Here is a 13870-nt window from a genome sequence, read left to right as displayed (position 1 = left end):
GCATGCATTAACACTTCTGTATCAGCTTGCAGGAGAAAGGAGAAAATGTCTAACTTTTGCAGTACATAACGTCCTATTCGGTTGTTAAGTCGTGACGTGTTTCCGGGTCCAACGTTGGCTGAGGCGCTCTCTTCGAAATGCCTCAGTAATAATAATAATTCATTATATTTGTATAGCGCTTTTCCGAGGCTCAAAGACGCTGACAATATGGGAAAAACAGGGAAGTGCTGTGTCCCTTGTTGTATGAATAGATCCGAGTCTAAAAAACGATTGAACTGTCATTCTACCGCTGTAGTACACTGGTACTCTGGTGCTTTAGTACACTGGTACTCTGGTGCTTTAGTACACTGGTACTCTGGTGCGGGGAATTTCTGGTTTGGACCCGGAAATTGCTAAACGTCACGTTTGACGTCAGACTTAACAACTGAATAGAGTCCTACACGGTCCTCTACACTCCTACACCCCGGTCAGCGTCTCGTTCAGCGTGGTTGTGACGTCGTCCCTGGCGGACAGCTGTCTCTGGCCGGGGCGGTAGCGTCCTGGCCGGTGGCGGAGCAGGAAGAGGCGCCGCGCGGCCGCCCGGTACTTCCTGGACATCAGGTTGTAGAGGACGGGGTTGATGGAGGCGCTGAGATACACCAGCACCATGGACGCCACGTTGAAGTCATTGCTCAGTTTGGCCTCCTCGTAGTGGTCGGCCAGGGAGAACAGGTACCGGCCCATGTGGAACGGCAGCCAGCAGATGATGAAAGCCAGGACCACCACCACTGGGGAGAGAGAGAGAGGGGGAGGGGGGGGTAAGGTGGAAGCGGCAAGCGGAAGGGTTGAAGACAGAGAGAGGGGGGGGGGGGGGGGGGTTAGAGAGAGAGATGAAGACAGAGAGAGAGGGGGGAGTTAGAGAGAGAGAGGGGGGTTAGAGAGACGGGGGGTTAGAGAGAGAGATGAAGACAGAGAGAGAGAGGGGGGGTTAAAGAGAGAGATGAAGACAGAGAGAGAGTCGGGGTTAGAGAGAGAGAGGGGGGGTTAGAGAGACGCACACATGGTCAGAAGCTTCAGAATCAATTAGTATTAACGAGGAGTAAGAAAACCCTGTGCGTCTTTGGTCTTGGTCTCGCCGGCTCTTATGAGAGGTGATTTAGTGTCTCCTAGTCTCCTCTGTACTGAGCCACCACATCAGAAGGCAGTTCAGCAGCACAGGAGCACGTAGCTCCTCATTACCTCTGAGTTATGACTGTCTTAGATGACAATTCGATTTGGGAATCGCACAAACGTGGACGCAAAGGGAAGCATGTCAGATGACATTGGCTCTGTGTAGTGTGTATGCTAGGCTGACGATAAACATTAATATAATCACGGTTTATATTATGGACAGTCAGAGATGATCCTGGCTAAAGTATGTCACTGTAAAACAGGATTATTGTGTAAAAACATGCTGGAACTACAAACCACGCAAGACACTATTATCTTCTTTGTAAAGGGACATTGTTTGTCCTAAAGAAAACTGGTGTCATTATTAATTTGTGTCACACAAACCTTTTTCAGGTTCAGAGCAGCTAGTGCACTTACTTGTAGGAATGTTTACACTGTCTTACAGCTTTACACTCTCACTGTCTGCTGGCTGATGGATATGAACTATCTATGGGGACGTTCATCTCTGTGTGAATCTTTTTGCAGACGAACAAGTCAGTTTGTTATTGTACCACAACATTTATTAAACAAACACTCTAACTATCAAGTTATATTCCCAAGATCTACTTTACTGTAAGATAATAATAGACAGGAGTTGGTTCTGAAGAATGGACACATTTTCTCGTATAAAATACGCTTTAGAGCGAGTTGTAGTCAAATGTGTCACAGTCTGATCATTTGGTCCGCATGTCGGAAACCAATCAAAATGTTCAGACTTTTCTTTTGAAACACGTAACTACGTTTCAACGTTGTTGAGAATCACAACACAAACTCGCTAGTCGAGCCTAAATACTGCAACAACACAATGTGATTGGGTGAGTAATCCCCACTGCTACCTTAACTAGTACACTACTTTACATTGTTACCTAGTTAACTACATCACTACTTTACATTGTTACCTAGTTAACTAGAACACTACTTTACATTGTTAGCAGGCTCACAAAACAAGCTGTGTTAGTTGACTAGCGATGTATCATTCATTTCCAACAATGCGGAAACGTATTCACCTGTTTCACGATCATCAAAGTCCTTTATATCATTACCTCAGATCCCGACATGAGGACCAAAGCATTACAACCTGACACAAACACAAATATGTATTACGTAAGTCAGTCGACTCACCCAGGATCTTGACGGTCTGTCTGTGTGACCTCTCCCTGGCGATGGCGCAGGGACCCTGCAGGTCGTTCTTGCTCTTCCACAGCTTGCAGCCGATGGAGCCGTACAGGAACACCAGGCAGAACATGGGGCACAGGAAGTAGGTGGTGGACACCCAGATCATGGTGTGCAGCTGGCCCGAGGCGATGGCGTGGTTGGTGGGCTTGCACTGGCGCGTGCCGTTGTCCGGGTGCGTGTCGTTGTCGTACTCCACGCCCACCAGGAACAGCATGGGGGCGGCGGACAGCAGCGCGAAGCTCCACAGCGCCACGATGATGTACTGGACCCGGCGTTTGGTCACCACGACTTTAGCCCGGAGCGGGAAGCAGATAGCGAGGTAGCGCTCCATGCTAAGCGCCGTGATGTGCAGGATGGTGGCGTAGGTGCAGAACTCGTTGATGTAGTGGAAGAGGCGGCACACCAGCTCGCCAAACACCCAGGGCACGTACTTCCACAGGCGGTAGAGGTCGAAGGGCAGGCTCAGGAAGATGACCAGGTCGGACACGGCCATGCTGGAGAGGTAGAGGTTGGTGGTGGTCTTCATGTCTTTGAAGCGCTGGATGATGAGGATGGTCATGGTGTTTCCCGTCACGCCGATGATGAAGAGGAGGATGCAGATGACCGTGACGGGGATGAGGGTGGAGGAGGGGAACAGGGAGCCCTCATAGTGGTAGTCGTCCATGTAGGATGAGTCCTGGGGTGGGTGTGCTGGCTGGGGGGGGGGCAGGGCGGGCGGGGGTCTGGGCATGCTACTGGCAGAGGCAGAGAGGTGGAGGAGATCAACAAGTAGCTGTGGAAACAAAGGGAAGGTCCGATGGTCCTCTCTATCTATCAAAACAAAAAAATTGGTGAAAAAAATTGTATTAGGAGTCCAGAAATAGTGTGACTTGGTTATCAGAGGTGATTAACCACTGAAGCTGAGCTGTGAAATCCCCCTGGTCTCCACGACTCTCTCTGGTGCTTCTAGTCCGGTTCTGTGTCTGTGTGCTTCTAGTCCGGTTCTGTGTCTGTGTCTGTGTGCGTCGGGAGCAGAGAGGAGAAGTGAGGGAGGAGAGAGAGGGTTAGAGAGGAGAGAGAGGGTTAGAGAGGAGAGGAGATGTGAGTGATGAACTTGTCCCCGCTGTGGAGAGAGGAGCTCTGGAACTGGAGAGGAGCGCAGGGAGGGACAGGGGCTGTGTGTGTGTGTGTGTGTGTGTGTGTGTGTGTGTGTGCTCCCAGTGTAACCAGTCTAATTCTTCATCAATAGTGAGAGGGTGGATGAGGGTAAAAGGGGGGTGGAAGGAGGGAGGAGTTGGAGATGGGGAACCCCATATCCCTTGTGGAACGACCTCTCAGTTAATTTCAGTCTCTGGGAGATAAAAAATGAATTCTCTGTAATAAATTTCAAGTGTACCAGTGTACTAAAGTACCAGAGTACCAGTGTACGAAAGTACCAGAGTACCAGTGTACTAAAGCACCAGAGTACCCGTGTACTAAAGCACCAGAGTACCAGTGTACTAAAGCACCAGAGTACCAGTGTACTAAAGCACCAGAGTACCAGAGTACTAAAGCACCAGAGTACCAGTGTACTAAAGCACCAGAGTACCAGTGTACTATAGCACCTGAGTACCAGTGTACTAAAGCACCAGAGTACCAGTGTACTAAAGCACCAGAGTACCAGGGTACTAAAGCACCAGAGTACCAGTGTACTATAGCACCAGAGTACCAGTGTACTAAAGCACCAGAGTACCAGTGTACTAAAGCACCAGAGTACCAGGGTACTAAAGCACCAGAGTACCAGTGTACTAAAGCACCAGAGTACTGTAAGGCGATCAACTTCTCCAGAATTGAGTTAATTGAGTCGTTACTTACAAGCGAGTTCGTTTAATCTCAACGAGACGTCCTTGATATAACTTCTAAGATAAAATGATTCAATCAAATATTAGGCACCACTACTGAACTGTTCTTTAAGATAATATTTATTCGAGCACATCAGCAAGCAATAGCATTTCATTCCATGGAAAGGGGTCCTATCTAGTTTCACCTCCGCAGGCCAGTATCAGCTAGTCGTCAATAGGTTAACTGCAGAAGCTTCACCAGACAAGAGCCCAGTTTCGCCTTGATACATAGTCTTTATACATTTTGATTTCACATTTGGGGCTGGGCCGTCCCTCCTCCCCCTATCTGGTAGTTTTTAATTGTCAGCATTAAATCTGTTGTGGCCTTCAACTCCTTTCGGTGTGTGTGCGAGTGTACTGTGTGTTATCTTCTTCTTCTGGCCCCCGGCCGTTAGTCATGGTGAGAGTGGTTGCACACTTTGTCGGCAACTGTATCCAACTGTGTGAGCAGCCTAGTCTTGCGCAACGTTAGACACACACACATTCTGTTATGTTTTTAAGAAATCAGTAAGCATACAGTACAGGCCAAAAGTTTGGACACACCTTCTCATTCAATGCGTTTCCTTTATTTTCATGACTATTTGGTACATTGCAGATTCTCACTGAAGGCATCAAAACTATGAATGAACACATAGGAATTATGTATTTAACAATAAAGTGTGAAATAACTCTAAATATGTCTTATATGTTAGATTCCTCAAAGTAGCCACCCTTTGCTTTTTTGTTGTTAATAAAATATATAATAATAAAACAAATATCATATGTTTTAATAATAATATGTTATTATCTATATATATATATAATATCATTATTATATATTGTATTAACAACAAAAAAGCAAAGGGTGGCTACTTTGAGGAATCTAAAATCTAAGACATATTTAGTTATTTCACACTTTTTTATTAAGTACATCATTCCACATGTGTTCATTCATAGTTTTGATGCCTTCAGTGAGAATCTACAATGTAAATAGTCATGAAAATAAAGGAAACACATTGAATGAGAAGGTGTGTCCAAACTTTTGACCTGTACTGTATGCACACAGTTATGTTTTTAGGATGTACATTGTATATTTCTATACAGTTAATTCTATGTGCGTTCTAAAGCACTAATTGGCCAGTTATTTGATCTTCAAACCCATTCCCTCATGACTAGGTCAGTATGTCCTCCTTATCAGAATAGTTTGTGAAAACATAACTGTTGCCAGGCCCACAAGTTAAAATACAGTATAAAAGAATAGACTTATCATTAATCATTAGTTATGAAAGTATAAAATCAGTACAGGAAAATAGAATATCATAACAGCAGGTGCAAAATGGTTGTTAGCACATAGGTAAAAATAAGTAATTTACAGGCGGTTTGAATTATAATACTTTCTTTTAGTCAGGAGCTTTTCTTCTTCATGTCGCTCAAAAACAGAACCTCTCTTTTGGCTTTGCGTGACCGTCCCATTTTTCTCAACTGACCTCAGTCACATATTATTTAAATGAGCACATAGTACATTATTTATCACTTCTAGTTATTTTAATACAAATTCCCAACAGTACCAGTGTACTAAAGCACCAGAGTACCAGTGTAATAAAGCACCAGAGTACCAGTGTACTAAAGCACCAGAGTACCAGGTACTAAAGCACCAGAGTACCAGTGTACTAAAGCACCAGAGTACCAGTGTACTAAAGCACCAGAGTACCAGTGTACTAAAGCACCAGAGTACCAGAGTACTAAAGCACCAGAGTACCAGTGTACTAAAGCACCAGAGTACTAAAGCACCAGAGTACTAAAGCACCAGAGTACCAGTGTACTAAAGCACCAGTGTACTAAAGCACCAGAGTACCAGTGTACTAAAGCACCAGAGTACCAGTGTACTAAAGCACCAGAGTACCAGTGTACTAAAGCATCAGAGTACCAGTGTACTAAAGCACCAGAGTACCAGTGTACTACAGCGGTAGAATGACGAATCGTTTTTTAGACTCTGATCTATTCATACAACAAGGGACGCAGCACTTTCCTGTTTTTCCCATATTGTCAGCGTCTTTGAGCCTCGGAAAAGCGCTATACAAATATAATGAATTATTATTATTACTGCGGCATTTCGAAGAGAGCGCCTCAGCCAACGTTGGACCCGGAAACACGTCACGACTTAACAACCGATACTCCGAAATGACTGTTAATACAAAGTAGCTAGCCTGTAGATGTTTGTGTTCGGGTTACTAGGCAACAGTCCAGTTGCGGAACTATTTTTTGTTGACAGAGCCAAAATAAATGATTAAATAAACAAACAAATCATAATCTGCTTATTACTCTTAACTAATAAATTGCGCTGTAGAACTGTTGTATAAAAGCAATATCACACTCGAGGTCGTGCTGTTATACTGAATATCAGCACGCAGATATATAAACTCCTCAAAAAAAGTTTGGAAACTTTATTTCAGTCGATTCTTCCTTCCCTTTAATAATACCAATTGGTATTGTATTTTATATTGTTGGAAAGCCTTATTAGTCACCTTTACAACAAGGTACATGCATTTGTGGAATGAGTAACACAGCTAAACGTGTGGGTAGCGGCCCAATTTATTTTGCCAAAATCCCCTGCATTATTCTTCTGTTGGTATTCACTCTTGTTTTGAGCTTCAAGTGCTGGCAGGTGTATGTCAGTCACAGGTGTGTGACTGGCACCTGAATGGCACCTAATTGACAGGAATGATATTCTGGGGCCAGTGGCGATCCCATATCTCCAGAATCTGGGGCTGTGTTCGGAATGGTATACTAGCATACTGCATACTAGCATACTCAATGAGTATATACTGCATACTGTCTACTAAATTCATAATAAGTATGCGAAAACCAGCCGACCATTTACACAGTAGGCCTACGCATACTGCCTCCCAGAATGCATTTCGCCGGGAGCGGCAAATTTAAACCTCCATTTTAAACCTCCATTAGCTAAAAGATGTAATTTAGGCTTTACAAGTGTTAACATGTCATTTTATTAAGTTGTAATATGTTTTCAGGCGAGAAAGTAACCACATATATTCCCAAAATGTGTCCAGTTTACCAAAATAACCCGTTTATATATCTGATCTGACGATTTTTTGCGTCTTCTGTTCGCTAGCTGCGTTCGTAAATTCGCCCTGGAAATCTGATCAGCATTCATGGAATGCCTCTTGTCCAATCAAATTACCTGGTCCCTTTATGACGTTGTGTGCGCTCCGGCGCTCTCAGAGCGATTTTACGAACGCACCCTACGTTGCTTACCTTCACTTACGGAGTTCGACAGAAATATTGTAACATAATTACAACACGTTGTAAAATGATTTGGGGGGCCAATATCTTTCGCTAGCTCAAGTAACTAGCTTACTATATTGTTGTCTTAACAGTTGGTAAAATAACATGATTAAAATAAATATATATGAGCAATAACATATCGTGGGCAAGCACTACAACCAACTTGTCCGTCTGAAGCTACAATACTGGGATCATTCGTGATTGGGATACAAGCAGTCAAATACTAGGTGAACTTGTGTGTAAGACACAAATAAACTTGGATTTCATGCATTTCAAGTGGCATATTTGTAGCTAATCATGATGACGTAGCCTTCTTCGTCTAAGAATGCATTTCTCCATGTTAATTCCCAGTATAGTGAAAATACCACCGCTCATCCGTGATCAGACTTAGCTGGGGTGCTGCAGCTGAAGAGTATCAAATAGAGTGCAAAAAAGCAGCATCTGCACACTCAAATCTGTGCAAAAAACTATGTTTATTGCAAGCTTTCGGTCCCCAGGCTATCGGACGATGTAAACAACAGCTGTATGACGGGTTTGACGAGGTTGAAAGCGCACAGGGTTGCCAGATGGGATCGACAATTTACAGCCTAAACTTTCTATAACCTCAAAATCAAGTAGCCCATTCAGCGGTAACCCACCCCATCTGGCAACCCTGTACGCGAAATGCATTTTGGGGCACTAGTATGCCAAAAGTGTCCATCGTAACAGACTTCAATTTTCCCGGAAGTATTGCTCGCATACTACATTTCTCGCATACTCAAATCTCGCATACTGTACAGTGTGAACGCACTACATACTCAAAATCTACGTCATATCTAGTATGAGTAGTATGCTATTCAGAACAGCCTGGTACCTAACTCCATCCTCCAGGATGACAACGCTCGCCCCCACAGAGCCAGGATCATCACAGAGCACCTCCAGTATTTGGGAGTGGAGAGGGTGGAATGGCCTGCCGTGAGTCCAGACCTCAACCCAATTGAACACTTGTGGGATCAGCTTGGGCGTGCTGTACGTGCCAGAGTGACCAACGCAACCATGTTGGCTAACTTGTGGCAAATCCTGGTTGAGGAATGACCAGCATGAGGAGGAGGTAGCAAGCTGTTGTGACTGCGTATGGATCTTCCACACGCTACTGAGGTCCCTGACAGTGTAAAATGAATAAAATGTAAAAAATGGCCAATGTGTTGTTTTTTCCTTATTACTGTGGGAGAGTGCAATCATCCAATCCACCAAGCAACTCAAAACGAGAGTGAATACCAACAGAAGAATATAGGGGATTTTGACAAATATTTTTGGGCCGCTACCCACACGTTTAGCTGTGTTGCTCATTCCACGAATGCATGATCCTTACAAGTTGTACCTTGTTGTAAAGGTGACTAATCAGGCTTTCCAACGATATAAAATACAATACCAATTGGTATTATTAAAGGGGAGGAATAATCAACCGAAAAAACGTTTCTGAACTTTTTTTGAGGGGTTTATATAATATTCAGTATATTCAGCACGACCTCGAGTCTGTTGTTGCCATGTAGCACATTGAGCAGAGAGGCTGCTGGGTAATAGAGTGCTGAAGATGTGAGATGAAGAAAAGGTAATTCAGTGCCTCTATAAGTAATGGGACTTTTCTTTTCTTCTTTTCTGTACTCCAAAAGTTTGGATTTGAAATCAAACAATTACTATGAAGTTAAAGTTATAGATTTTCAGCTTTTATTTGAAGGTATATAAACACATTCCTCAGGGTTTCACCATTTAGAAATGTGTTTAGAATTTAGACTCAGTTAGTTGTAGTTTTGGATGGTGCATACAGTCCCATAGTCTTTTAAAAGTTGTTTATGTGACATCATGTTTCCATTCTTTATAACATTATTGCAGAAAATTATTCTGGTTTTAAAAAAGAATTCTATAAACAGTTTTTTCAAAAAAACAGATTATTTGTTGTAATATGTGACTGTTGTTGAGGAGAACATTGACATTGTAACCAGCTAGCCTATATAAGCATGTTTAGAGAAGGGTGAGACTTTGTACAGTATTTCATTTTCAACATACCGAAAATGAGATGTTGTGACAAGGCGTATATACACATCATCTGTATGAAGGCAAAAAGGCCTTTTAAATATCGTTTCTGAATAATTGAAGCTTTTAGGGAGAGGTTCAATGCTCTGATATCATTCCCTCATATTCATATTAATTACATAGAGGCCTGTTTAATTTCGTCTGGTTCACCGTTCCAGTAGATCTCTCTTTAGAGTACAGTACATATCCTATCAAGCTCTGTAGTGTGAAATATATTAACTATACTGTATATATAAATATATTAACCCAATTACAAACTCCACACCAGCAAGAAACCTCTTGAGCGAGACAAGATGAACATGACTGTCTGTTCTGGCCAAACAGGAAATTACTTCTTACATTACAGAACCACTCCCAGCCATGTTCCTACAATGTCCAGAGACAGCTCCGTTATAACACTACCAATGTGGCCAATAACACACACACACGCCTGCGCTTCCTCAGAGAGACACGACACACACACACACAGTACACACACACACACACACAGGAAAACAAGACCGCAAAGAAGAATTATAAATCTTTTATTGTGCATGGATCTTTTGTAGATATCATGGCTATACAGATACACTTTAGATACATATTTATGATTATACATATTTTTCCCATAGCGAACATGTTAAAGTGATATGTCTGGTAGTATGTCATATAACAAATCTTCATTTTGGAATGTACGGTATATGAGGTAACTGCAAACATTAAAATTACATAAAAATGGTCTCATTTTTTGTGCATATTTTATTTCTTTTTGTAGCGTTTTTGTTTCTCTCTCCTCGGCCCAGAGCAGTGGCCCGCGGCGGTGAGGAGGTGTTAAAATGGCACACGTTGCATCACTATCAAAAATAGGAATTTTTGTCTTTAAACCACAAAAAGAAGACATTTGCAGAATGTCTGATAGACCAAATCATGTAATTTTTCCAACACATTTTGCAAGGTACCTGTATCTCATAACAAGACTCTGCCCATAACCAAACACTACTCCCTACAGACAGACTAGGACACTGATCTCTCAGTGTCACAATCTGTTACAAAGACTTAACACACAGAGAAAAGGCAAACATTTAGATTCACAGGAAGTACAGAGTTCACACATTATCTGCTGTTTGCTTTTCATATTTCATGAGTACTAAGGTTCTCTTATTTTCTCTGGACAAAGTTAACTTATATTACTTCAATATCATAAAAAAATATACTTCACACATGTAGGACCCTGACGAAAGGAAATCAAAATAAATCAGTAATAATAATAATAATAATACCTACTGTAGGACAACATTACATTATCATGATTATTTATATGCTGACTAACATTAAATCAATATTGCTAAAAGAAAAAAAAGGAACAAAAACACATATTAGTGCTTTCTAAAAATAAAAACAAACCCCAAAAAGTTCTGAGAAATTAAGAAAAATGCTCCCAAGTTTTTCTTTGCCAACCTTGCGCTTTCTGAAGCAGCTGGTGTCGACACCGTGGTGGTGGGAGACACCGACCGTCAGAGAACACATGATGATGTGGTACTACGACTTTTAAAACACCCAGAACAGAAACAGGGCAGAAACAGAAACAGAAAATGCATCACGAGACCAGGATACATCCAGTCATGGTTCTTCTTCACTAAGGTGCAAAATCAATTACTGAAAAAAGATAATCAGGGTAAGCGTACATTTATTGTGCTGAACAACAATATCTCAGAGTAAAGCAGCTGCATGATTGAAAAAAAAAGCTACAATTTAACTATATGATAGTAAAAATAATTAGAATTTGTTGTGTTAGTTTGGTTGTTGTTGTTGGTTTTTCTATCTCAATTCTACGCAATTTCTTGAACGAACAGGTCCTTGAGTATTACTGTACAAAAATATACTAACATCTCTCCATTTTTGCATTCTTACACATTCTGAACATCAAAAAAGTTGGAAAGTGCTAAATTAACATTCTATAATGCAAACAAGAATAGTATATCTGTTCTACCTCTCTAGATAACCCCTCATCTTATCTTCCCACGGCCCTCAGGCCCTCTCCTGTGTGTCTAGACACTCTCCTGTGTGTCTAGACACTCTCCTGGGTCTCTAGACACTCCTCTGTGTATCTAGACACTCCTCTGTGTATCTAGACACTCTTCTAGACACTCCTGTGTATCTAGACACTCCTCTAGACACGCCTCTGTGTATCTAGATACTCCTGTGTATCTAGACCCTCTCCTCTGTGTATCTAGACACTCTTCTAGACACTCTCCTGTGTATCTAGACACTCCTCTGGGCTCCAGAGAGTCACGCAGACAGACTACCCATACACCTACACTATATTTTTTTGGAACATAATCAAAAACTGTTTTATACTGGACATTTAAACTCATATATAAATAACTCACTCTATACATATATGATCAACCAGTACATAAAGTCATAACGTTATGATGTATGTACTCTGTCTTATAACCGTTATCCATGCTCTCCTTCCATTGGCCCTTCTGTGGCAGGATAACCAATCACAATGAAGTATAGAAGAAGGGGACAGGGAGGGGGGGAGACAGGAAGTTATAATAGGGGCAATAAATCGTAGCATGTCCTTGTTGTTGTTCAGGTCGTCTGTCCTCCCGTCTCCTCGCTCTGATAATCTGATCACCTGGTCTGACACGACTAAAACAACATCAACAACAGGAACCCTGCAGCTGGGGTGGAGGGGGGGGGGGCTGGGGTAGGGGGGGGGCTGGGGTGGGGGGAGTCATGACTCATTTGATGACAAAGTACTGGATGACGAAAGCGATGAGGATGGACACCACGGCGAAGAACATGAGGATGAGCGCGGCGCACTGCTCATCTGACAGGCTGCGTCTGGGCCTGGCCCCCCCCGCCTCCCCCCCTCCCCTGGCCCCCCCCGGCCCGCCCGGCCCCCCCCCGCCCCCGGCCTGGGGCTCGCTGCGCTGGGGGGACAGGGTCACGGTGGGGCTGTAGGGCCCGCTGAGCTCTGGAGCCCCCCCTCCCCCGGGGCAGAGGCGGAGGGCGCACACCCGGAAGCGGTGCTCGCTGCTGGGCTGCAGGCTGGGGAGCTGGCAGGAGGTGGAGGAGCCTTTGTACACCTAGAGAAGAGAAGAGAGAGAGAGAGAGGGAGGGGGAGAAGAGAGAGAGAGAGAGGGAGGAGGGGAAGAGAGAGGGAGAAGTGAGAGAGGGAGGCGGCTGTGGGTGCAGGAGGTAGAGGCTGTGTCTCAGGAGGTAGAGGCTGTGTCTCAGGAGGTAGAGCCGGCGTCTAAGGATCTCAAGGTCGGCAGATCGGCGGTTCGAACCCCGTGTCAAGGTCTCCTTGGGCGCCTTGCATGGTAGCTTGCCTCCATTGGTGTGTGAATGTGTGTGTGAATGGGTGAATGAGAGGCTGTTGTAAAGCGCTTTGGGATAAGGAGCTATATAAGTCAGTGGATCCTCTCACACCCCAGACACTTTAGTTTGTTTGCTGAGTATTTGTGTATTTGTGTTATTAGTCTCTTATTACATCCTCTCTGTGCCACACACAGTTACAATTGTCTGTTTTGATTCATGTTTTGTGTTCATGCAATCTTGGTTGAATCATTTGAATAATAATGACAGAGTCAGTTGACAACATGCTATTATCATTATGTTTCATTCAGTTGCTGCAGTCTCTTCAGTCGCTATGGAAACACAATACAGCGCAGTGTTGGAAAGCCAGATAATTAATCTGGCTAATTAGCCTAGGTAATAACGTGAGCGTCATAAACAGTCAACACCACACTCTCTGGTGATATGTTGTTGAATAAGAACAGTTGGGCATAGATACAGACAGTGTTTCCTCCAGGATTTTTGACATTAGTGGCGGAGCGGCTCTGTCGCCGCGTTTTTTTTCCCCGCGTGCACGCGCATAAAACACGCACTGGCGCTCAAAACAAAGACGTAGTTTCACCAAAAACTACAGGGTGGCAACAATTATAATTTCTTAGTCATTAAAGCCGAGCAGGTGATTTTATATAGAAGGTTGTAGTGACCGCTGGTTAGCAAGCAAAGTATTCATAATTCACGGCGTTCCAGCCTTGTATAAAGCACTGTTATATGTGTGGTGGCCTGGGAAAACCCGTCGGATGTCGCTGGCGTTCGTTCGTGGCAAAGAGCAAATATAGATGGAAATCGCGATTTTGGCGATTTTGATATTATGTGGTATTCTAGTACTTTGAACTCCATACTACATTATGGTGAATAAACATTTTAAGAAAACAAAAGAGAAAGTACTTATTTTTATGTTTTTGTGGCGGGTAGTTTGCTAGCAAAACAACATCACGTTGAAC

General features: G+C 43.3%; 2 protein-coding genes across 2 annotated transcripts in view; both read right to left on the bottom strand.

The window, feature by feature from the left end:
* Positions 1-456: 456 nt before the first annotated feature.
* mlnr (motilin receptor) lies at positions 457-3094 on the bottom strand (the record flags this gene model as incomplete). The annotated part of the gene is made up of 2 exons (XM_080526870.1): positions 457-767; positions 2311-3094. The coding sequence occupies 2 exons, from the start codon at positions 3092-3094 to the stop codon at positions 457-459; spliced, it is 1095 nt and encodes a 364-aa protein (XP_080382996.1).
* A 7021-nt stretch (positions 3095-10115) lies between these two features.
* Positions 10116-13870, bottom strand: part of fndc3a (fibronectin type III domain containing 3A) — a 101638-nt gene continuing 97883 nt past the window's right edge. Inside the window, exon 25 of the mRNA XM_080542932.1 lies at positions 10116-12658. Within this exon, the coding sequence (XP_080399058.1) occupies positions 12311-12658 (348 nt within the window). The 3' untranslated portion in view covers positions 10116-12310. The remainder of the gene's footprint in view (positions 12659-13870) is intronic.

Source organism: Nansenia antarctica (genome assembly GCF_963989245.1).
Source record: "Nansenia antarctica genome assembly, chromosome: 1".
Lineage (NCBI taxonomy): Eukaryota > Metazoa > Chordata > Actinopteri > Argentiniformes > Microstomatidae > Nansenia > Nansenia antarctica.
Note: the sequence above shows the minus strand (reverse complement) of the source record. Positions and strands in the feature narration are given on the sequence as shown.